At 41.6% G+C, this 27,208-nt stretch overlaps 1 protein-coding gene across 2 annotated transcripts in view; it reads left to right on the forward strand.

Annotated features, from left to right (window-relative positions):
• Nucleotides 1-27,208, forward strand: part of LOC107223488 — a 53,342-nt gene that overhangs the window by 19,816 nt on the left and 6,318 nt on the right. For both annotated transcript variants that reach the window (XM_015663170.2, XM_015663168.2), the window contains exon 3: nucleotides 24,006-24,149. In XM_015663170.2, the coding sequence (XP_015518656.1) occupies nucleotides 24,006-24,149 (144 nt within the window). The remainder of the gene's footprint in view (nucleotides 1-24,005; nucleotides 24,150-27,208) is intronic.

The following is a 27,208-nucleotide window of genomic DNA, read 5'->3' on the forward strand; positions in this document are numbered from 1 at the left end:
TCCTAATAATAGTGATATTGACTTTGCGATTGGTTAAACGATCTATTGTTGATAAGATATGACCATTTTTATATGATACTAAATTGAAAATGGAAAACTATGATGAGCATAATCTTCCCGTTAATATTAAGAGCTCATACTTGGTGAGTACTTTCTAGAGGTACCTAGGAACTAGTTTTCGTGTGTCGGATTCAAAAAAAAAAAAACAATACTTGATTTTTTTTGACCCACTGTAATGTGCACGCTTTTCTTTAACTATCCAACTTTAAGACCTACCGTTTTAAACGTTCCAATTTCAAGATCTTCTCTCAATTCAATAGTAAGAATGTTGCATTTGTGTTTCCTATCGTTACCGCATAATTTTCAAATAGTATTCTTGAATCGTTTTCAACTTTATATTATTGTCGGTCCCATTCATTTTCAAAGTAAAAAAATCCCGAGTTTGAAACGCGAGTAAAAATCCGGATGTAGGTTACCCGATTTGGCCAAAGGTTAAAAATTTTTTGCCACGTCTCGTGGCGAGTGTTTTAAACGGCGGGCCCTAGTCAGCTTCCGTATTACAAGTCCGTGGAGGGAAGCTAGGTTTAACAAATCTACTGGAAACAAGCGACGAAGCCTCCGCATAACGCACGCAACTTATATACGAACCAGAGTTCGCCTGGAGTCCGGAAATTTGCATTACCAGAGCGATTTACCTCCTTAGGTTGATTCAACGTCAGACCTCGACAGGTCACCAGGCGTGACGTCGACTCGCAACAGATAGACCAGTTTGCCAGGTACTTATCCAAGTTCACGTGTATAACAGAAGTTTGCCCAAGGCAATTCACCGCCGTTGCAGAGATCGCTTTAATGACGCACGCACATCTCCCACGTCAAATAACCCGGACGGTATTCGCCTCTGATTGTGAGGCCTGTATTCTCCCCTCGTCTCGGTCAGGCTGACTGTAATTCTCGTCCAATTCAATTCGCCGATATATTCGTGCGTGAGGGATGAGACGAAAAATATAAGAAACTTCCGAGCCGAGTTGCAATTTACACAGAACAGTCGAGACCGGATACTTTTCCGAAATTTTCTTCCGTCTACCGATTGTAAGACGAGTGACGCGAATGGAAATGAAATTCTTTTTGTCATTTTACCATCTGCTTACGTTTTTAATTTAATTGAACTCGTAATCCAAAATTTTTACTGGAAACATCGGAGTATCGCTTGGAAGTATTTCACTCAGCCTTTCTTTTTTTCGCACAATTTTTAATAACCAAGTTCATTAATTCGTAGGCTTTTTTTCGCATGTTTATTTAGCTGATTTGCAAATAGTGCAACGTACGATAGAATATTAATTTATGCTCTTGAACTTGAATCATGATTGAAATTTCTTACTATACGCTTTACACATGGACGAACAAAATTATTCACGAAGATTTAATAATAGACACGATCACATACACGCGCACAGGGAAAAAACCGCACACAATATATGAATGGTGAATTATTCTCTACTCGCGGTAATGGGATAATGTCGTGTGGTCGTTAATCATAGAGATAGCGGATAATTGAATAATTTGAAACGGCGAGATCGTGGCTGCTCTACAATTTGATCGTAGATATACCATAAAGGAGGAATGAAAGGTGCAAATTCTTTACGCTGGTTTGATCACGCCATCTGAAAGTGGTGCTGCAATAGCTGCTCGTAGTATAATATAAGATTGATGCAAATCAAGGGCAGAATATTGTGCAGAGAGACAGGTGTAAAATTAAGCGTGCACGCTCTTCGGTCTAGAACTTGGTCGAAGCCTCGTGACTGTCGGACTCTGACCTATTTGATGTCTAGGATAATCTGCACTCGCCAATGATATTAATAGCAAAATTGAAATTACAATAAAATGCCATAAATCAGGTTCCAGGCAAAAGTAATTGTGAAACGTAGCTCGATCGGGCTTACGGTAGAGCCGTGATAAAGCGAGTGTTTCAAAGTTTCAGTGAAACTAACCTAGTCAGATATAACTGTGAAAAAAGTCTCCGTGTTACGCGAAAAAATTTAAAAACAGTTAATAAAACCATTTTAAACCATTAAAAACCAAATTGCATTACTCCACCATCTTTTCGTCGAAGAAACCACAGCTTGTCCGATTTTGATAAACAATACTTTGTCTTATTTGAAAATGAATTCTGCGCAAATTTTCTGAGTTAGATTTTGGTTAGCAATAATAATATGTATTGCTTGCTGAATCACATATTTATCATCTGGAAATTATAAGGATTGTAAATATCGTGTTTTGCCGACGTGCTCGATAAAAAATCCATCTCAGCCGATTTACAGGGAATTCATGTGGGCATATAAAATTAGCTATGTTTTATTAGAATCGTAAAAACTATATATTGATTTTTCCGTTTGCCTATGATGTTGTCATTAACTCGATGTTTAGACAGTTGAGATTTAGTGTTTTACATTTTTTTTTTTCCACCCACCAGGACTTTTTGTTACTAGATTTAATTTTATCAGCGTCAATTGCACGCTTTAAACATTTGTTTCATCATGTTTTTGCTTACAAACATTTTTACCTTGATTAAAGGTTGAAAGTAGACTTGACTTATAGATCGAAATCACTTTGCCAATCTTACAGTAAAATGGTAAAAATATCTTTAAGAATAGATCAGTAACGATCAACGTAATTTTGAATGCTAATACATTTACGATTAGGTTTACCGGAGTTTATTGGTTTTGCCACTTTACGATCTTTCAAATTCTTTGACATTCTTATTCGGCAAACTTGCGAGTTATTTTTTTTTTTTTTTTGGTAAAATTCTATGCCAGTAACTGTAATAAACATAATTGGATGCAATAACTGGATAGTATGAAGTTACTTTCACTATCGTGTGTTTACTCAAATAATTTACCAGAACGCGGCAGCATCAGTGTTACTACATTTTTACGGCCTACATCCCGTTACTAAATTACACACTCGTCCTAACTATGTCAGGTAGTTATTATTCCAGGTTCTAACGGAAATTCTTAGTCGACACAGTAATCAAGTCAACAAAATATTTCTCACTATGCAAATCAATCTGCGTGTCTCATCAAAATATCCTTTTAAAAGTCTGCGAATTATGACTACAATCTGTTAAGAATAAAAATCGAAGAAATATTAAAAGAAATTCTTCGTGGATTACAGTTTTCTTCACAGGATTTGCATCTTTTGGAGAGAATTTTACAGATTTTACTACACATTTTCCACCGTAAATATATATTTTTTTTTTGAAATATTGTTATCGTGAAATTCAAATCTTATGTGTATTCGGATTTTTTCCGTCATATGCGAAAACATGGAGTTCGTTTGAAGGTATATTTGCATTGATTCTTACCGTTGCTGAAAACTCTTCGATTAACTGTATGTAATGAGTAGATATGTACTAAAAACTCATTAATACAAATAATGTTATGAAATTCGACTGAATCCATTTTCGTATCAGTTGTCGAGACGCGTGAATTAATCTGACGATTTGGTTTGACCGACTTTTAGTTTTTGTCAACAAGTCAACTATTCGTATGTAGAACAATTACAATTATATCAATGTTTTGGATAGGTTTGAATTTGCTGGTGTGGATTTTTGATATAATATGACCGAGAACTGAAAAGCATCATCATATTTCAGAGCAATTTATGTATAATTAGAATCACGTATATGAAAAGTAAGATTAAAGTTAAAAAGAACCTCAAAGATCCTGGAAAAGAAATGTGAAAATACGTCTAAATTGTTAATTGCGAATGCATAAACTCGCAGCCAAAGTTGAGAAAAACTTCATTCAACGGGCTCTTAACACTGGTGTGAAACATTCTCTGGCGGTTTTTTTTGTCTTCCAAAGAAAAATTTGCAGTATCGACCATGATTATTTGTGCAGTTCAAAAGTTAATATGTTTAGCAAAAGCGCGTTGAAAATTGGTTACAGGCTCAGCGATGGGTGAAAACGACGTTGAAACCACGAGAATACAACGGAAGTGGTTTCGCTCGGTTCCTTCAATGCATAAACCCTTGATTTACAGCCAGATACGCGGAGCTCAGCCCTTCGGTTCTCCTCGCGCGTCGTAGCGCACGCACATGCGCAGAAGCGAGCGCGTATCGCGATTCTCAGCCGGCGCACCTGACGCCTGCGCGCCGAGCGCAGCGCCTGTAGGAGAGCGCGGCGTGTTAAAATCGCGTCGAATGCTCGAGCAGATTCGCATATAAATCCTCGCCGTTTCTCCGGTCTCTAAGAGCGCGCGGCGCACGAAATCGAAAGTCTCTCGGCATCCAGGCGGACTTTTACGAGGATCGCTGGTAGGGAAAAGGACGCCCAGCCCCGGCCGATGAGCCAAAGCGGACGCAATGAGCGAGCAGGGTTTGAGTTACGATCGGCCGAGCTGCGCTGCATTTTCACCTGTATTCGGTACCGATTTGCATCTATATCGAATGCCCCTCTAGCTGCAGTGCTCGCTACGGACGGCGTTCCATCACCCGCGGAGTCTCGGCGGAGCTATTTCTCGGCCCGTTGCACAACTTGATTCTCAAGCTGCTCGCCTTCTTCCTATAACTCCGAACTTCTTCTGGGTGGCCGAAACAGTTTCCCGATCATCGAGTCGTCTTACTTCTATTCGCCCCAAGGCGCGCACTGATATTCTCGCTATCAGATGGTAAACCACTTTTTTAATCGATCGCTGCGATGCTCGCGATCGGACAAATTCAGGCGGTCCTGTTGGTGAGTCGAAATTCAATATCTTTTCGTTGATTTCAAAACGATATGGTCGAACATTGAGATTTTAATAGATTTATGTAATGGAAAACTGTGGGCGAAATACTGAAATTGCAAAACAAAAGTTTTTTCCAGATATAGATTGTCCGTTTTAAATCTCTTTCAAAGATAGTTCAAAATCTAGCAGATTCGTTCGATTTTATTTCACAACGGCTTATTTTCTTGGAAAAACTATTTATCGCAAATTAACTGTAACAGATTTTCTTCTGTTCGTCAATTTAATATTTCAAACATTATGAAGTCATTTGAAACAAAAAGTCGAGATCTAATCCTTACACTTCGTTAGTTTTTTTTTTTTTTTTTGCTGCATATTTTGGAAAATCTTCGCTTCACACAAATATACGGATTTGATAAATCCCTAAAGTGTGACTTGTGATCAATAAGGGAAACCGTATTGATTTTTGAATTATCAATCTCCTTTGTTGCTCCTGTTCGCTAACACTTTTACGCACGTACAAGTATATTTCGAGATATACATTTTCGACAACGATTCAGTATTTTTCGAGTGATTAGTTCAAAAACAATCTCGTGGATGACGATATTTGGCTTGGATTATTCGCCAGAGTATCAAACAGAAGAGGTGTTCGACAGGTGAATTAAACCCTGGTGCAAAACATGGCCACTGTTAAGACCCTGGTACTTTAATTTCGGCTCAAGGTTCAATTTTGGGAACTCGGTGTAGCTGCTAATTGTAAGTAGTATTTCAAGCAAAACAAAATGATAGTAAAATGAATTGAAGTATGCGTTTATACAGTGGACTAAATTTTCAAGGCTGAGAATTTAGCCCACAAAATTCACCAAAACTAATCGCTTATAGTTAACTCATAATTAAAATCGCATTAAGAACAGTTCCCCGCCCAGTATCAACCAATTTCTGTTTCTTTTTTCCTGTTTGTATTTATTTTAGGTTCGAACTATCCATTGCGCAAATGGCAAATGAACTTTGCGATAAAATTATTAAAATTATTGTTGGTTTTTGTCAATTTAATCTATCTTACTGCACGATTAGTTTCTTAATGGCACGGAGCTGAGCCATCTTGCAGGGATCAGCTAGCTGTTGTAATGCAGTCGCTCTTGGATGGCGTGCATGAAACGTTTTTTCTCATCTTGGTCTGATCGATCGATCTACGTTATACGTACGTTTTATCCGAGAATGCAGAGTAGCTGTAGTGAATGAATTCCTGAATTGTTGGAAGAGTTTAATTGCACCGCATCTTTTGACGTGTACACGCATCCTTGGACTAAACGCGTTCGTGATAGTGCAGAAATAGCTTCACCGCATGAAATAAGGTAATCATGATAATAGCGAAAGCGATATTATTAGCAACAGGAACAGGCACAGGAAGAGAAATATAGAAATAGCAGTGGCAATGGCGATGACATCATCAGCCGTATCATTATTATAATGGCGATTGCAGTAGGCATAGAAGAGGAAATAGCAGACTGAAAACGGCTTTATTCATAGAAGTCTCGTAGTTGAATAAATAACCGTAAAAGTAACATCGATAACTAATTAAAGGCAATAGCGATAGGACATATGTTGGCAGTAGGCAGTAATATCTCGAAAAACGAGTATCTCTCAAAGTATAATAATTGCAATGACGATTATAAATCTGAATTAAACATTTGAGATGTCGAAATAACGGATTCGACGAAATTTAGTATCCGGAGGTTTTTGAAAACGCTGATTCATGGTACGGCGAAACGTATACACCGAATTCACTCAAACCACCACGTTTTCCATTTTTTATGCGCAACACCGCTAAGAAAATGACTGTCAAGAAGTTACTGGACATCTTGTATGGTATAAAATTGGAAATTGATCTGTCTGAAACTATTTTCTAAATAACGCAAAGCTCACGAGCATCGAGCACTGAATACCTACTCGAGCCTTTTAAGCCATGTGAGACTTTGCTCACGTACAGGCAGCGGAGGCTGTCAGAAGCTGGCATGCAAACGTCACATATTAAATTACATTCTTAACAAGCCATGCTAATATATTAAGTCAGTGCGTTGATTAAATGTAGCTGTGTTGGGTAACACAATAAGAGGATCACCATGCGCTCTTATGCGACTCGGTACGCGCATGCATTTACACGTGGGCATGTACATACATAAATACATACATATTATACACATGCACATTATGCGCGGCGGGCCGCTGCGGCCCCCATGCTAATTATTCTAACCAACCCGAGCAATTTGTCGGGTACGATAACGTATATTTAATAGGAGATGGCTTATGCCCTGAAGGTATTTACATCTGTTGCGAATACGCCCGAGAAATAACCTGCGTTATGCATCCAGACGCGGTTCTCTCACCCGGTTAGCACGACTTAACACATAAACGAATGCTATATGACTCTCCGGAACCCTGCGGAATATAATTTGTATCAAATCCAGCTGCACCGTTTCTTACCTGCCCAGCATATTTCCAGCCAAAAGGGACGATTTCGAGATTCCATGAAACTAGACATCCGAAGACGAATTTTTTATCCGCCATTCCGATGACCCTGGAATGTTGTTCGAACTCATCGACTACAAAACTTTTCTCACTTTTTGCTAAATCCGGGTGAAATTTGTTGAAAATAGATTGATACAGATTAAGATGTTGAATATTTCGCCGAAATTTGAGCGTACCGAATGCGCAAAGTCTTTTCAAACTTGTATCACCTTACGTTTCAGGCGGTATTTTCTTGGTTTTTAATATAGCCCAAATCCTGTAAAATCTATAAAGTTATCGTGATTTGGGTTAAAATCGTACCGCGATCTACGATAGTCGTGAAAAATTATCAACTGCAATGCGATGAATCGTTCGCAATTCGGCGAATGTTCCATGAGAGTTAACTGTACGTGTTGATTCACTCCAAACTACGGGTTGAAAAATTTGTAGAAATCCTTTTGTTCAGCATCGAGATTCAAAATGGTGGCCAAGTCTACCGCCAACGTCCGTTTGTTTTAAATTTTGGCGTAGCAGCTCAGTCCTAAGTACGCAATAAAAAGCTTTACCTCCCGGTGGAACTGCGGCCGCTAAAACGGCTCAGGAGCAGGAATTGCCTGTTGTTGTTGCGCAACTCAGCCGCACCTTTAATGTTCTACATAATAATTTATTTACCGAGCACACTGAGCAGCTCGTAGCGCAGAGGCTCGTTCTGCGGTAAGGCGTCGGTTCGTTCGGTTTGTGAAGTTGTGCAAAAAGTCATCCGAGCGGCAGGCATGCCACGCGTAAACATGCCTCCATATTCCGTCATTTTCTTCATCCGAGGCCGGCTGAAATGGTCCGTGATTCACGCCAAACTACGCACAACTTGTGTAGGAACCTGATTGGACCTTGGATCGCACCGAGGGTTCCACAATTTTCAGGATTTCATTTAAGGAGACACTTTCGGAAACCGGAATTGCTCGACAAGATAAATTACACGAGTCCAAAACATGGCATCGTTAGATTGTCAAAGTTACAAGTTATATCCCGGTTCATTTAAAACCCGGGAAAATCAACTGGCCTCTGTCTAAACGGACTTTAACGCGGATATCTCAGAAGTAAATCTGTATGAAGAGACGGTACCGTTGTGGCCGAAGAAATAGGCGAAAAAGAATCTAATTTAATTAAGAAGCCTCCGTCTAGTTGGCTTCTCTCATATTTATTCGACGCTGTGATATAAGAAAAGACTGGCCAATTTGATACTGGGAGACAATGGTTGACCTACAGACAAAGGAGTCCGCTCCTCCGGTGCTCACGTCCACAAGGACAGCAACTTCTTTTGACTCTTTGGAAGAGGAGATCGAAGCTGGCGCGATGGTTCCCGCTTCAAGAACGCGGTGGCAGCTAAGGGTTGCGCAAAAACTGATTCTGCCCGAGAAATACTCGGAACTAGGTTGTGAGTATAATTATCGACCGAGACTTGAAATACCCGAAGATCAACGGTGACCTCGAACTTCGATTTTTCCTTTGACGCTAACCGATCTTCCAAAGTTACAGATATTTATGTAATTGTTCGATGACCTTTAATTATCGGTTAGTTTTTGGGCGATTTTCGAGGATTAATCGGAAACGTCTTCGTCACCTTTTACTGGGCACTGCTTCTTCTTTCCAAGTTCTATTCCGCGCTGCTTCAGCCATCGATCGATTTTTAAGATCGTATTACGTGGTGAAAAAAAACTACCTACGCATCATGATATTCATAATATACTCAACGATGTTGGGTCTCGCTCTAACGACACTTCTTCCGGTTATATTCACGTAAATTATTTGGGCGTGGAGTGTTTTGGCCAGGTTTAATAATACCCCGCTTCTTGGCACGAGGTCTTCAGCGTTTGTAATCGTGAAAGAGAAAAACGAATCGATTAATGGACCGAAGTTAGGCAACTTCAATTTACTTTGGTCACGCCCTATGTCATGGCAAAGGGAGTGGTTATGGTAATTCGTGCATTACATTCGTCGATCGTGACTCGTGCAAAGGTACCATAATGTTTGTAACACAGACACGAAATCTATACGGTCCCGTATCATTCCCACAACTTTTTATCCCTGTCGGCTATTTCACCCTGAAGTGCACGAAGTTTCATAGATTATTTCTGATGGAGAAAAAGCACCCTGTTCGCGGCCCCAATTTTTTCTTTTCCGTTAACAAAAAATAAATGTAACGTATCCTTCCATTTTCATAAGATCTTGCACACATAATTCTTGTCCGTTGATTCCTGCAGCAATCCGAGGTCAAACATATAAACGAATCGTCTGTCCTGAATACTTAAAGTCACGTGTCATTATGGCGAACGATTTTTTAAGCTATCAAAGTCGGGCTTAGAATAATGAGAACGTGACCGGAGTTTTTATCAATATATGATTCGCTGAACAAGAGGTTTATTTAGCCATGCAGGAGCCAAGGTGACGATATGATTCGTGTACAGCCATAATTTGAGTTTGCCTCGCGTGTCGACAATCCATCAATGCCCGATTAAATTGAGCCATCCAAGTCCGACAAAGGAGTCGCTTGATCAAAAAATGATTGGTTTGTATAACAGTGAAGCGCAATTGCTACTGGAATTCAATCTTAGATAATTACCATGTCAACGTGAAGAGCAACGACTCTAAAACGCGTATCTAAACACGGACTATTTCTCGAACGTCGCGAAGACGGTGCAAAGTCAAGTTGTAGAAGGAAGCGGAACACTGCGTACAAGCGTAACACGTCAGCCAAGGCATCGGTGAGTTGTCGCCTCCGGTTTAGCTCTTCTCCAAGAAGCGTGGCACGGGGACCACGCAAAGTAACGTTACTTCTCGACGCTCGACTCTTTCCAAAGTGGTAGATCCACAGCGTGAAGATCTACGCACTGTTTACCACTCGGTTTCAAAAAACGGCGGCGCCCACGTTCGCGGGAACTTATAATCGAGGGTTTCGCTGCGTACTCAGGAGCCGTATACATCGCTCTGTTTGTCTCGACGGATGATCCTTGAAGAGCACAGTACTCCTCGAAGGTGCTCGAAATGAGCATTGTTGAAGGCTTCTGTATCACAGATCGCGATCTGAAAAGATCGTTTCATCTGGCGCTTACGAGATATGTATAAGGCACAAACCGAGCTAGTCTATCATTGCTTGAGAAAATTTGAGTGGTATCGTGCAGATAAGTCCATGGTATCGAGTCACGGGAAGGAGTGCAGGGTAGTTGAGCAAGCGATCTGCAGCTGGTATTAAGTATACAGAATGCCACAGGATCTCGAGGATCCGGGCTGGACCAGTGTTCTACGTACCTGCAGTGGTATAATCGAAATGTAAATGCAGCCAGCTCGAACCAACCTGACCACGTCGTGCTCTCCCGGGGCATCGCATTCGTAATCGGCCAAGAACCGATCGGGATCCAGACCGGATTAAGACCAAACGGGTCCTCGGTCGAGGGGAACGGAAGAGTGTGTCCGGATCGCCACCGGCAAAAGGCGGGGGGGGGGGGGGGGGGGCAGTGCACCGGGGAGGCAACGTTCGAGAGATCGGCCCCGGGCGCTGGTCATTGTTCGTGCGTAACCGGGCACTGTCCGGCTTGCTTTCTAAGGAATGCCGGCATGCGCCCAGGGCTTCGCCCGTTCAGGGCAGAGTCGGTATAGTCCGTAAGCGTGCTCTAGGACGCGCTGAAATGAAAGTTGGAAAGAAACACGGGGGTCTTTGGGAGCAAGTGGAAGATGCGCCAGGTGAACGGGCGTCGGTCGAAGGTGTTGCGCGGCCCGGTGAGTTGAGAAGAGAACGAAGAGCGATCGATCGGCTTGTACCCGGAAGAAATGGAAAGTGGCGCAACGAGAGGTGCGGAGAAGGCACAAGGTCATTCCGTAAGCCTCGTGAGCCTCCAGGCCACGCTCCACGAGGGAGAAAGTATGTTTGGCGTGTTCGCCGTTCGTCGATCGGTTACCGACGACTCGATAAAAATCTTTACCTCGTAACCGCCGATCACAACGTTATGTCACGGGCACCGACGGCTATTTGTTCCACCAGCATGAACAGCTTGGATACCACGACGACCACCGCTCACGAGCACTCCAACGTGTCGTGGTCATGCCCGTTGAAGAGGTAGAAACGATAGTGAGGCGGGCCGTTAGGACGGAGTTTTGGGTCAGCGCGAGTCAAGTCGCTAAGAGAGCCTCTTCTTTTTACTTAAAGTTCCTTGAACTAGATCTAGACCTCACATAGGACTGGTTGAAACTGGTGGAAATTTAAGGGGACCGGTATGAAAGGCTTTGTTTTGATCGTTCCATGCAAAACCTGATGACTTAAACCAATGAGACAGAAACCATGGAATTAGAATTTTGGGTACTGTGAAACTGGTTTTAGTTTTCTGGCCATTAACAATTTACGTCGGTGACATTAAAGATAACTGATATTTCAAGATAGAAAATATACATATTTTTTAATCTTTCAATTCGATTTCAGTCTCATTTGATGTGTCGAGTGTACTAATGAGAAAGCGTTATTAAAACTTTTTGTTGTTTACATCACAAGTACTTCATTTTTCGCGAACTAAAGTCTTTGTAACAGTTAACATTAACGTAGAATGTTAATTTTGTTCGTTGAATCGGAAATTTGAGACTATCAAAAGTAGTTGGATCTGTCTTCTCCCATTGCTGACTCGAACCGATATTTTCACGCTGATGCTGAAACGATAATTGAGTCCGAAACTATTCAACGCTGCAGCTGACGTTCGTTGCTCGTTCGTTGCACGTTGCGTTTGTAAATACGATGGGACTTATTGCGCCCACACAGCGGAGAAATGGTACGCACAATGCGCTCACTCGGAAATCTCTCAAGGTGATGAGAGGTTAACGAGGAAGTCTTTGGGGTGTGCGTGCGAACGTGTAACGTGAGTTATGCAATTGAATAAGCACGCCCCGTGTCACGTAGCGTGCATCAATCCTGGAACGCGAGAAGTCGAAACGCCCTGCATGCGCGAGCAAGAAGCAGCATGCCGCAACGGGCAGTATCTTTTTATAGGCATTATTGTACAGTGTATGTATAGTCGACCTCTGCCTATGGTAACCGATGATATTGTGCTGGTTTTTACAATCGAGCTTTTGTTACAAGTCGGTACACATATAATGTATAGGAGCGACTCCTCCGCGGCGAAGATGCAAGCAACTTTGAGATACGGCTCGCGTGACGCTAGCGTGACGTAGCTGGTAAACGCCGCCTGTAGTCTTGACACTGCAATTAACCCGGTTCCAACCAACGTTGACAAATGACGGTGCGAGTATTTTTCCTACGATCTTTACTACAGCGCTTGCCTGCATCGCCACCATCACTCCGCTCTTCGAGACACGTTAAAGGGAACGAAAAAGGACCGTTCAATATCAGTGATGGATGCTCGCCAAGGTTACGTATGATGCTCGGGCCAAACAGAAGAGATGCACGAATTCGATTGTCACTCTCCGACGGCAAGCTTCGGTTCGTACCTGACATTATCGCGGAGTGTTTTAAATTGGCGACAGTCCAATATGACTGGATTTTTAACCCCAAAGGAAAACCGTGACCTCATTGAAAAGGTTAAGGAAAGAAATTTACTGTGGGATCCTACTCACGTGGATTACAAAAGGCGCACGATTCGCGATAACACCTGGACGGATATCGCTAAGACTTTGAACCAGCCAGGTAACGGGCGCAGTTCACTCCGTTCCGCGCACCATTGCAATGTTTCTTCCCCATTGTACCGACGTCTTATGATGAATGTGCTTGTACTACTCTGTTGTAGCGGAACTGATGAGGAATAGTTGGAACCGTATCCGTAATTCGCACAGCAGAGAGTACAGATTCTCAAAAAAATTCCGGCGTAGATCGAGCTGGCGATACTACCGAAACCTGGCGTTTCTACGCGAAGGTTCCAGACTGCGAAGACCGAAACGGGAGTCGGCTCAACGGCACACTGGTTCTCAGACTTCATTGTCAGAGAGCATTCTGTACTTTCGTAAAAATTATCCAGCGTGGTGGGCCAGGAAGGAGTCTCTGAGGGGAATTAGCAGTCGTGACCTTATCCCCCGGCCAAGCTTTTACAGACGTAATAGTTTCTTACCGGTGACCAAGACTGAAAACCAAGGCTCATCCGGGTTCGGTTCAACCTGGTTTAATCACCGAGAAGTCGTTGAGATGTCGAAAAATTTGAAAAGAGGTCAAAGTACCCTTGAAACACATTCGAATTACTCCCAAGACACTGTTTCTCGTAACACGCGATCAGCCTCATCGGTGCATAGACCCTTCTTTTTTGAACTCGCATCCGGAAGCCCATCAGAGAACAATAATCATCCTACGGTGAATGAGGCGCTTGATTTCTTCCCTTACGAAAATCCACCGAAGGCGAGGACCCCCTCTTGCCGGTCGACGAGACACGTTGACAAGAATGCAGTCGAAGATCACCGATGGATCGACGCACGTCGGCCTTACACATGTCCTGGTTCCTTATTTTTGAATTGCACTTCGCTGAGACCCACGACATGTTCAACTTCCAATTTCAGTGTGGATAGACAAACGTCGCTGCGATCTGGTAATGATTCCGTGCTGGAACCTGGAGTAGATTCTTCTGGACAGCGATCTTATCGCAGATTGCAGACTCCGATCCGACTCAGAGAAAATGTACGACGTAAAGACATCGATTCCTCGTCAGAGTTTTTCTTGAGACGGTCTGGTGAAAAAAACCCTATGAAAACTGATCACCAGGCTTCAAGCAGTGGATTTAAAGCCGATTCAGAAAATTTTCACCGACGACTTCGATCCTGGCAGTCAGTATCGGCAACGAACGTCGAGGCTATGCCAAAGGAAGCCACTTCAAAATTTACGAGAAAAAAGAGTACTCGTACTGTTTTGCGTACAAATTCCCGATCACCTCTGACGAAACGACTGACTGCAGAAAACACTTCGTCAAAACCAGACTGGTTGAATGAGAAACGACGTATACTAGATTTTTGTCACACACATTTTTCAGAGGATTCAAAAAGCACTGGCTTGAAACAAAAACTACCAAATTTTGAAGAAATGTTGAATTTCCATACCAGCAACACTGCTGTAGAAGATTTTTCATCCAGAATGAAGACAATTATCGAGCTGGTTTGTTTTTTAAAACAAAAATTACTTGTGTTATTCAGTAGTAACCAATATAACAGTGAAACTTTGGAATTTTTGAAGTCAGCTGGATTCAAGAAAACGGTATGCTGCATGAATGCAGATTTTCAGGACGATAAATTTCCAGGCTTGTCGCGCCAAGCGAGGTTGGAAATATTTTCAAACTTTACAGAAAATCTTTATGCAAACGCACTGAACCCACCGAATGCTTCTATCTCTCAAGACGAAAGTCACGTGAATCAGAGTCACCTTGTGAACCGTGTAAACTGCGAGAAGGACACAACTACCCAAGAAAATGCAAACTATTCCCAAACGTTTTCGGAGGTGAATCCTAACGACGAAGAGAATAACGAAATCATTTTTCTATACGGTCCTGAGCTACCTGAAGTTGAAATTTTAGAAGTGCGCAAACCCGTTGGACTAAGAATGAATTCGGATAGCGAGGTTATGCACCTTGACGAAGACTATCACTTTCTGATGTCCTTGTATCAGCAGATGACGTGTTTACCACGGCACAAACGAATCGGAATGCGAATCAAGATGCAGGCTATGATGTTCGATCAATTATACTGAAGAATTTCGTTCGAGGACTTTTTAAAACACTTTGTCCGTCTTTCGTATGTACATTTTTATTTTTTATCCAGTCGGAGCACGTTCTCGACCCCGTGTCGGCTCTATGTTCGTTTACCTCTGTTTACCTTCGATTTTATATTAAACTCGTATCATTTTCCAGGAGTCTTCTGATCGCCGAACCACTTTCAATTAAAATTAGGTCAATGGCTCTGGTCTGTAGCGATTGCGTGTGTTTCCTCTACAGAGTGAAGTGCACCTTTACCGCTAATTCTCGAAAGGCGTACGTTATACGACAAGACGCCGTCGCCCTGTCCCCGTTACTTGCCTACTAGCCCAGCTGCAATCTGCCTTTCCACCAGTTTTGCACCACAAGCGTATTACACCCGTATGTTCTCATTCGAAAGAGTTTAACAAGCTATAAAGCGTACAACCTGCGTGCCGCATCATAAAATTCCAAGGTTGTTCCGCTCGCCTTCGGGCGTGTTTTTTTTTTCCCTCTAAATCAAAATTAGCATACCAAATTGCTTGTACTGTAATCGCGAGTAGCTCAAATCGCTTGGGGACAAATAGAGGAGGAAAGGAGCAGAACAAGAGAGCCAAAGTCTGCGAAAGCGAGAGACGGATAGATAGAGAGACTCATTATAGTCTTGCACAATGTACCATTGGAACAGTGGGCAGGTCTCGACGTAATATCTGCAGAGCTGTGTTAGAAGAAATTGTTTCAGCTAGCTGGCGATCGTTTAACGAGGCGGCGAACTAGCAGGACCTCTTTCCGTACCATTTTACCAATCGTTCAGTGCTCACAACGTACAATTTTCACTGTTGCGCCAGCCCTACCTCGGCGTGACGCGCTCACCTGAAACCGGTTGAAAATGCTGATAAAATCCGCGGTGAATGTGGCGCAACAGTGGATGCACCGTAATTGCATCAACTTTGACGCCCGGCTTCGTCGCCGCCCGAAACGTGACGCGATTTTCGAGTCGTTCACTTTTTCAAGTTCATGCGAACGAAATGGAGTCCTGCAAAGTAAAACTGGTGCCAGACCGCGGCTGATCGTAGAGCGTGTGCTATACGGGGCTTGAACGAATCTCACTTACGCGTTGTGCGGTATAACCGCCTACCTATAGACGATATTACGCTGCGATTGCCCAACGAGAAAGTGAAGGAAGGAATTTAGTCTTGCTGCCAATCGCCCTGACCTCCTCGCTCCAGCGATTTAATGGACACATCGTTCTCTTCAAGGAATCATTTAACGAGCCATGCTGGCTGCTTTTTGTTGTCCTGGTCCCCGTTGAGTAACTCGTGCTGTCCCGTTGACCGAAGCTCTGACACGTGTTTATGTCGTTGAAAGTAAGACCGCGACATCGTGCACTACTTCCTGCGTGTCGCGAGCGTCTTCCGTTTCCAATTTCAAAACCGGTATGGTGCTATTATTGTGGGTATCTTGGCGATGCGTTATATGCACCACGAGCATACGATCTTACCGTGACTTCTTATGCTTCTTATGCTTCGAGACGCGATACTTAATCGCATATTAATGGCAAACTGTAACGGTAACTGTATTTCACCGGTAGGCTGGCTGCAGCACACGCGCGGCCTGCATCGCTGTATCTTTTACACGTATGAAACACTCAGGCGGTGTGGTTACATCGCTTATCGGTTGGTCCCATTGGCCCAACATTACCTCCATCGCCTAAGCATCGGGGAATAACGGGGATCTCCTAAGCTACCGACTGACTACTATCCTAGCTCATATTTTCAGCGGTTAACCATTACACCTAGTTGCAGGTACTTGAATTCGAAATTGTAGAATATCAGGCCATTTAATCGCCTCCAATTACTTCTAAATATTTGGAACTCGTTTTGAATGCACGTCAAAATAACTTCTATTCGATTATAAACAGCTTGGAATGACTTTGAAGTTCGTGAATTACGAACATTTAAGGAGACTTCAAAAGATACGAGACGCCTACTTCATACGTCACCCATAGTTTGTGTCTAAAGACTTTCTAAACCCGTTAAACACTTTGAATTATCATCAAAGATTTCAAAACTTTGACGTTCAGAGATTCTTAGTGCTTTTCAAATACTTTCAAAGGTATGACAACGCACTTTACAAGACGTCGAAGAACTTGAACTGACTTCAAACGACTTTAAGTGACGTTAAATTGTTTCAAGTGACTATGTAACAGGAAGTGATTTTAAGATACCGTCTATATGATATCAAAGATTGCAGAAGATTCGAACACACTTCAAATGACTTTAATAGATTTCAAAACTGAAATATCTCAAAAGACTTCAAAAGACATTTAGAGTATTTTAATGCAATCCAAAGAATTCGTTACCTATAGCGAAACACGTAGTATTGAAAGATTTTGATGCTTGAAACTATTTTGAAAGGCTTCGAATCACTCAAAACGACGCCATGAATTTCAATTAGGTTGTACCTACGCGTGACTGCGTGACTTCGCGTAAACTTAAACGACATCTGATGACCTTAAGTGAATTTCACGCGTACAATAGACTTTGAAAGGATACGTATGAATTGAAAAGGTCTTTTCCCAACCGTGCACCTTATTTCAACAGTAATCAACCCCTGGTGATAATTATCACCCATACGGCGAACATCATGCGCGGTAATATTTCGGTCACATTGGACAGGTTTGATACGGCGACTGAGGAGGTATCGCGTTACGTGTTTGCACATCCATACCTGGAAGAGCCAAGACCCATATTGCCATTTCGGCACCGGTCCGGTTGCAAACGGACAGCGGTGCTGTCGCTTCTTTCGTAAGAATTACAATCGCAAATTTGGCATCGCCAACCTATACCCGCTGACCACGGGTCGATTTACATTTACAAAGGCATGCTAAAATACACGCGGTATATTGTAAGAAAGCGTGATTTATTTTCGTCCACTTACCGGTTAATCTTAAGACCCTCGAAGGTTACGACAGATGCGGTCAGACTGCTGCTGAGAATTTCACCTATAGGTATCTTTGCACTTACATCTTATACCTGCATGAATATATTACACATGATCATCGGATAGATTGTGCTCCGCGCGATCCCGCGTATATTATTCATACATCGATGCAACGTATGAAAAGTTATAAAACAAAGTGTTATCATTTTCGTTTCGTCACCCGGTACTATATTACACTCTTGATTAATGGTATCGCTTGCGTCGACATTTACAAGCGAATTAAATTTCGACCTCACCGTGCTGCGTTATATTTTTTAGTCCGATTTGTTGCGCAATCTATTAATACGTTGGGAAACAGGTTGTATCCGTGAAAAAATAAAACAGCCTTGTCCGCCGGAGGTATGCAAAATCAAATTGACATTAATACGTATAATTTGACCATCATAAGCCTCAACCAAAAATAATGATCTTTGTGAAAATATATACAGGTATAATCTTGCCTGAGCAATTTTCATATGCCTCCAAACCTTCGACGTGGGGAAAAACTACGTATAAACGAAGCGGGATGATAGAAAGACCAGAAAGAAGAAGCGGAAGATATTTTTATTATCAGCATGTGCCGAACGGTTACTTGACCCTTATTTATTACATCGACGGGATTCTGCAGTGATTTCTTTCGATCCGCGATGACTAAACAGAATCCCTGCAGATCCGTATTACGAATCTAATTTATACTTTTCTTTTTTACAACCGAGTAACTGTTCTGTTCAGAAAGTGAATCAGAATCAATTGACGAGCCAGAGAAAGTTGAACCATTGTCACAGCCGTATAGCAACATCTAAGTGTTGCTAATACTTAACTAAGAGTCGTAAAGAATAAAAGCATCGAATCCGCTGCATCACGCGGGCTACTGATCGCACGCATTATGAACTCTTGCCGCCAGAGTAGCCATTCTTCTTATAAATCAATTTACCGCGGACAATGGTCAGACGGATACTCGAAGAGTTCCTACTTTGTTGACTAGTCGTTTTTGCGAGTTAATCGATAAAAAAGAAACTGTGTTCAAATATCAAGAATCACTGTCCGTTTACTTGAAATTATATACAAAGATTTGAAATTTAAGATTCGAAATTCTCAATTCTCTCGTGCATCGCTCTTATCGTTCGGACTTTGTGATAGTAATGTACGTTATCGATACAGTGAGAATATAGTATTACATTCCAAACTGTGCTTCTGTGCTCTCTGTCGGCGTTATTTATTTTCACGGAAGGATCGAGACTCCGTTACTGCAAACTTATTAGACGAGTTACAATTAACCAATTACACGCCAACGCCGTTACCCAAGAAGCCGACTTCGCTCGGGATCCACCCATGTGTGAACGCCACTGTACTTCATGTGAAGCTATGGGCTATACGGAGCGTAATATAGACGCGGATAGGAATATGTGTTAGACCAAGAGCTGTGGCCGGTAGTCGAAAAAAACCAACCAGTAGGTATTACTTAATGACCCAGATTCTTGTATCTCATTGTGTTACCGTGATTGAAAAGTCAACTGCCTACGAGCCGTCGACTCTCTATCGCCTATGTGCTTACATAAATACCATACGGCAATATATTCCCGATAGTTTTGCGTTAACGATATCTCACGTAGGTACTGCGAACCGTGCCGAAATACGTGTTTCAGAATTTATGATACGACTCGACTGTTATTTTTTGTTTTCATCAATGTCGGAGTACAGGTTTTTGACTATTTTCAACATTTTTATGCGGTCAATATTCTCGAAATATTTTAATTGCTGCGAAGAGTCGCCAAGCGCCATATATACGTCTCACTTTTGTTTGCTTTATAGTTCGTTTTTTTTATCGTGTTGAGAACGGTAATAAAAAAAATGCGTTCTCTTGCATACATTATTGCTATGAAATATTGTGTCTCTCTAATTGTGATGTGTTTTGATTCGTGCGTATGCAGATCGGTGGAAAAATTAATCTTCATATGGAATGAAGATAATATAAAAAACTGCTGAAGTAATTTGCTACTTTTGATCCAGCCATTTCAGTTGATATCGAATATTTTTTTCTCTATTTACGAAACTTGAAACAAGATATTCACAAACTTGGCTATTAATGTTCTCTTTGCTTCATCCATCTCGATGCTTCAACTGTTAATGTTTAAAATTGGAATGTAAACTGCTTCCAGGTTGTTTGTACTTCGACAATATTGAACGGCGATGACTTCAAGACGCGGCGTGCGTGGCTTGTCGAAGTACACGCAATTCTCTATTAATTTTTTAGTTTTATTCTTGAAAATCTATGAATATCTTGATTGGATACAAATCAATATTCAAGAACGCAAACTGGTTAGTGAAATAGACTCAGAAATCAATAATTCTTCATTCCACTAGGCAATTTTTGAATATCTTACCGCGACGCTGATAATATCCAATTAACCTTTACTCTTCAATTTCTAAAATACGCACTAATCTATTCTAAGACTTGTTTTTCAAGTGGGCCAAATTGAGTTACCCGAATCCGGGTCAAGGCGCCCCAAACGGTGATACAAAAAAAGTTTGCAAATTTCTGTGCCAACATCCGCGACACAAAGGAAACGTGAAACGAAGGACTAGAATCGCCCACGAAAAATTTTTACCTCAGATATTAATCAGTCACGAGACAAAAATCCCCCCCCCCCCCTGTTATTGGTCTGTGCGTATAATTTCATTGTCTTTTAATTTCGTTCCCGGCTGTCAGCCGCCGAGTTGAAATATTGTTTAGTTGAGTAGCTGCGAGGTCTTGGCAGATTTAATGGGTTTCTTCCAGGGTCCGTTAAGAGTCGGAATCGCAATTTGATCGCCAATAGCCACCTACTCGAGTTCGTTTCCCGTCCCGCGTGGGCAGCTCTAATCTCGTTCCGAGAGGTAACGAACACGGCTTGTGACGTGTGATTGATCTCCGATCTTTAAATCCACCGCGAATCCGATCCCGTCACGATATCTCGAGCCCTGGTTAATACCGCGGCTAATAGCCATACGGCACCTCATCCGCCCGCGCTCGAAATTCTCGGGATTACCTATCCGTGTACCGTAAGGCATGGCATATCGTTTCAAGCCTTGCGGCGTACGTCCAGTCGTAAAAATAAATAATAGCAAAGTTCGAGCCTCGTAAAGGCAACTTTGCGGGCTATAAACACTGAGATTGTATAAAATTTATAACAGCTTGTTAGCGACCGCATAAAAATTTCCCTCAAGACTCGAGCTGGGGCCGTCGTTCTGTACCTTCGCTGACCTTCTCCACCATCCCTGCGAGACCGCGAAGTCGAGGTGAATCGACCTCCGAGCAATTGCATCAATTGCAAACTACCACCGTTAAAGTCACGCCAACTTCCAACCCCGGGGGATGAAACAATCGTTTCGACAGCTCGACTCGCGTCGTGCCGATCATGCTCAGCCCTTTCCTGCCCGAAGGAAGATCCGGGTCAATATTTTTGTTGCATAAGCGATGCCGTAAGGTGGATGTGCTTTGGCGTGATTCAGGCGATTTTAAACAAATAGACGGTTTATTTTTTGAGAGAAAACTGTTCGAATTAAACATTTGGAAAATTAAGAATGAAATTGTAAAAATGTATTGGAATTCGTTAAAAATAGGAGAAAAAGCTACCGTTTGAAAATCGATCTATGCCTGTGAACAATTTGGCATTTTCAGAGCACCTTTGATACTTGACCGCTTGAGAATCGTTGAACGCGACGAGACTTCTGGAATTCTAACCACGAATCTAACGAAATTGTTATTACTCGGTTGCACGTTACCTCGGATTATTATCAAAGTTAATTTAATTACATTTGAAATTCTAATGGTTAACAATTAAACGTATTATAAAATTAGGCAAATAAAACAGAATATAAAATTGGAATAAAGATTTTTGTTGATTAATAGACGTGTTATTGTCGACCGAATCGCGAACCTTTGTAGAAACTTCGAACCTGACTATAAAATAGTGATCATCAATTCCATTGTTTATACTTTCTTCTGCAAGACCGAGCGATAGGACTTGAAGTCTTTCTTCACCTACCATGGGAAAAATTTTATCACACGCCGACTGATGGCCGGACCTTGCGTTGCTAATAAACATTCAAATTAATACTATCGGACGGTGTGCAAGGAGGATGAAATTTGATCGGCAGTTTCACGAGCGAGCAGCGGCAATTTACCGCCAATATTCGTTATCCCTCACTACAATCGCCAGCCTATAGAGTTAAACTCTCTGATCATGGAGGTACGCGAATTAAAAAAAAAATTGTAATCGAGTTTAATAATAAAAAAAAATTATGATCGCGCAACGTGGTTTCATGGTAATAATGCCTTGTAATCAAATTACAGAGGCCCTCACCCAACGTAAACGGGTATATGTATAATGGTGTGAAATATGGTTGAACATAATAAAGCACGGCTTTCGTAAATACCGATATCGTAAATCTGCAGGATGCGTTCACAAATTCTTGTATCAACTGATTGAGGATTCCCCTAGATTTCATCGACAGACCTCGCGGTATTCCCTGAGGCATCCGAAAAGGCTGAATGGTGGGTTGTATTAGTCTGCCAGGGCATTCAACCAGGATAACTACTTTTCACTTTGCGTGTTTTCTTTTTGATTAGTTTTTCTCCTTTTTTTTTTCTTTTTTTCTTCTACTTTGACTTCGTGATCATCTTCAGTGTTTCCAGTGTCTTTTGTAATCGAGCATAAAGCCTTACCGTATGTAAACGGTGAACTTTGGAATGCTGATTAACGAATAGCGCACGCGCAAGATAGTTGAACTTTTAAGGTCGGTAAAATCATAACGCGATAATATTTTAATGTGAAAAACAAGGGGGGCCAACTTACTCGTAGGTAGTGTCAAAATCTCACGAGCCAAGTGACGAATTGAAATTATGGCGTTGTGACGATTCGCAGGAGTCACCAGTCGTCGGTCATTTGATAACAAAAGTTTTACAAGCCCTTCCTAAACCCTAAAATTAGCTATTCAATATCTGCTTAACCAAAGAGAATTCTTACACAACCTTCACGAAACGTGTTCAACAGCTGAAATTTGAGGTGGCGAACTTGCCGTGCACGAAGGTCCGAAAAAGCTCGCGCATGCGAAGTCGAACGCTCAATCCGTGGACGAGTAATATAGTTGCAGCTGGACTTGGTAGTATCGATGACAAATTTCTGAACTCCAATAAAAGTAACATGGCCTTTCGATCGGCGTCGTAAGTCAATCGAGCGGCGTGGCAGAGGCAGCGTAAGCGTACCATAAACTGCAAGCTGGCTTGCTGATCGGACTCGAAGTAATATACCTTACGTCCCCTGGCCCTCCTAGCCTTAGCCCCAGTGAATACTACTAGTAAATAGTAAATAGCAATGACAAGAAACGGATGTGTAACCCCGATTGTAAATTACTTCGCGATTATCTTGACCTGTTCTGTCTCAGTTGTGCTGCGTCGGTAGTAAATTTCTTATTTAAATTACCGCAGGTATGTACCATCGGTGATGTTTTAGGTAGATGTATGTTATACCCGCCCATACCCTTGCGTTTTAACGACGATCCAAGGAATCTCGACGTTCTATCAATACGACCCTTATCTACACCGTGGTTATATTATTTGCCTATTCACTTCACTTATATACCCCATTTCAGATGAATCGTGTGTACATTTAATATTGTCATTGAAATTAACACGTTTCTAAAGTTAATTTTCGTATTTCTGTGCTGTAGAGATTCCTGGAAAAGTGTATTAAACCGCAAACTTGACGAAAATTTATAAATATTCGTACCACGAAATCAATGGCAATTGATTTTATCAGAACGGAAAAAGTCAAGTCGAAGTCATGCCGAGTCACTCGAAGGCAATTGCTTAATAACTCTTAATTATAATCATTGTTTTCATATACTAGTCTGTGATGTACACCATTGAATAAATTACACGTTCAATCAGATTAAGTTTTGCAACATATTTTATTGCTTGATGCTGAACATCATGGGTGTGTTTGATAACGTAACCAAAGTATTTCAAATTTAAAAATACCATCTTCAACAGTATCACGTTAAACCTCACTACATAAATTATTTTGACCAACTTTCTTTTTTGTGTTTCAGGTTGGTTTTCCGTGGTATCGCCAGGTAGCGGAACCGGAAGTGCGAGAGTTTACAGAAGAGTCGGCGCTCTGGTTCGAGCCGGAGTCCCGGCGTTTCTTCTGGCAAAACCGCTCCGAGCTTACACCCTGACACATTCAAAAATGGGTAAGTGTACGCTAGTAAATTGTATTCTGTCTGAATATGGAGCTCCGTCTGCTTTGACAGTTTTCAACTAGCTCCGTGTATGCAGTATTGTATTTATTCCCTATTATATCCGCTCACCTCGCCCTGCCCACTCAAATTCAGAACTCGCGAAGACTGCAGTCCCTGGTCGCTTATAAGGTGAGTGCGCAATTTCCTCTCAGACGCTGCAATGACTCACGCTGCTATTGTCACTGCGCTATTCTCTTTTCTAAATGCACCCGACATTAAGACGCGATTTGAACTGTAATCATTGTGGAAACCGACTCGTTAAATTTCTATTCAAAGCTTGACGAACGACTAGAGCGGTACCAACGACTTCACCGACAACTTGCGACGCGTTGGATATATGCAAGAAGCATATTGCAATCTGAATCAGCCAAGTCCCAAGTAAGGTTTGAAACGGAAAAACAGCCTCCACCGATACGTTTCCGGAAGAAAAAAAAAAAAAAAAAAATACCGACCTTTTCGAGAGTTGGCAAACTTGGAGAATTCAAGTTCTCTGTGTTCCGATCATGACTACTTTTTTCAGGACTTACTCGAGAAATGAGTAATGCATGTCTTTTGTTATTATCAATAAGTAAAGCCTGCTGATTGACGGTGAAAACGTGAGATAGTCGCTTCCTAACGAATGCGGCGTCCAGGTGATGCATGAGGATGTTTCGGTCATTTCATACCTATCAAAAGATAGTGACATTGAAAGATGTTTGATGAATAAAATTCAAAAACATGTACAGCTTGTGAAACGTCCCTCGTTGATTAAGGGACACTTGGACTCTTTGATCACAATTCATTTTTATCGCAAGTAATTAGAACTCATTTCAATATTACTCTTCAGCGTCATAGTGCCTGTAGTGTATAATTTATGAGCGTATCGTTTTTCAAATTCAGTAGTAACATTCATTTCGTTGTCGAGATTATGTTTTTACACAAAGTTCGAAAGACTCGTTTGTATTAATCACGGAAATTTTGGTTTAAATTTTAATTTCTCCGTGAGAACCTATGCTGAGATCTTGAAATTTTACTATCACGTAACTATGAAATAAAACAGCCAATTGAATTGAAATTTCACAGATCCGTTGAGTATGAGCATGACCATTATAAATGGTTTGAGTCTGAAAATAAATACAATAGCAGTATTAAGTCGTTGCAATAACACGTAGCAGTCATCAGTTAGTTAGCGAAACAACAATACTTACATATATTACGACTGATTGCGAAACCTTCTATGCTTTCCAAGATTTGACATTATAGTATATATTCGCGTAAGAACAATAAATTTCATATATTTGAAGCTCGATAGGCACCAAAAATAATTTTGCATTTACGTACGCTCCTGACGTAGGAAGTTTCTATATCGACCACCAGTTCGCTCTACCGTCGAATGAAAAAATGTCGGACAGTAAGGTTCACCCGTAAGCCTTAGTGCTATCTTATTTTACATACGTTTTAACGGCTTCGTTTACGAGTTGAGGCAACATCGTCGCCTGGGCGTCAAGGGTTTCCCTGGATCGGCTCGCCATAAACGGCACGCAAGCGTCCGCGCGGTCAGGTCGCGTTAATTGCGTCATTCGTCTCGAGTGCGAACCCTTCGAACCTGCGGGAGGGACGACGGCTGCCGCCGTCCGCTGCACTTATTACTATGCGGTAAGGCTGGTATCGCAACGCCACCACGGCGCAGAGGTGTTCGTGCGAGATACACGGGCCTCACCTCTCACCTCTCAGAAATTGGCTCGACGATCAAGATCTCAGTAATTTAGGCTTGGCGTTAAGTGCAGCGAACGAAGAGCGTTACGATCGACCAAGGTCACTGGGATTAACGCGCGTGAAAGAGGGACGATGTGACGGCAACGAAGAGTTATATCTGCAGGGGAAAATGATTTCGTAAAACGTGCAATTTCTTCGATACAACCTTAACGCGTTCGCTTCAAAATTGGTCCTGAATCCCGCAATCGCGTCGTGACTGTTGACAAAATGTTGAATGGTTAATCGAGCCCAGATGTATGGAGATTTTTACTAGTAATACTCTTGTTATCGGAACTTGAATCGGTTGATGTAAAATTTCGGTATTGTTGTGCTGATCTAGAACCGCGCTTTAATGACAGTTGTGCAGCAAAAAATTTTGAGAACTTGAAGTTTCCACTCTCAACTAGGTACTCTGGACTATCTTTTTGGCACATTCAACTTTTGGGAATTCTATCAGACCGTTTCAATAATGTTTTAGTTGATCGAAAAAATTAATAATTCTGGAAATTTTTTTTAAAAATCGACCCATCGTCGGCCCAGTCTTGGAATGTTTGGAATAGAAAATTCAGTTTTTGAGAATTTTGAAAAAGGTCCTTTTGGAAATCACTCTCAATATTTGTAAATATTTAAACATTTTAATGAAAAATCTGAAGAAATTCAAGGTACTGTATCGGATTTGGGAAAATTGCGGGAAATTTTTTTAACACAATCAAAAATGACGTGGGTCAGACGCTGGGTAAATTCGCATGGTATTCCCCATATGTATTTTCGCCGCCCATATTAATAAATAATATGTTTTTTAGAAAGAATGTAAAATTCGAAAATTTGGTGGTTTTGAAAAATTAACGACGGATCACCAAATTTTCGAATTTTACATTCTTTCAACAATATTCTTCTCGTAAAAAAATGATTTGCACATCCGCATATCATTCATTAGACGGATTTGGTTGTCTTACGTGGCCTCCCATCAAGAAGCAAGAATTTCAGATGTAAACGTTTCACCTACACATTGTATTCTTACTGGTGCTTGAAGAGACGAAAATTTCTTAACACAATACGTTTTTCACTTTGAATGGGAAATTTGTCGTTTACGAATTACAGCCATTTGAAATTGGTCAATCCGGTACAGCAACCGATGGCTCAGAACAGCACCGTACACAAAAAAAAGTGCAAGTGAGTCGAATTTTCTAGTCTGGTAAGAAAATGGTTGAAGCGACTACTCTTGGCAAGATGACCTTTATAATTTGAAAATACCTATTCCTGAAACGAGTCTAAAA

Source organism: Neodiprion lecontei, chromosome 3, assembly GCF_021901455.1.
Source record: "Neodiprion lecontei isolate iyNeoLeco1 chromosome 3, iyNeoLeco1.1, whole genome shotgun sequence".
NCBI classification, from domain to species: Eukaryota; Metazoa; Arthropoda; class Insecta; order Hymenoptera; family Diprionidae; genus Neodiprion; species Neodiprion lecontei.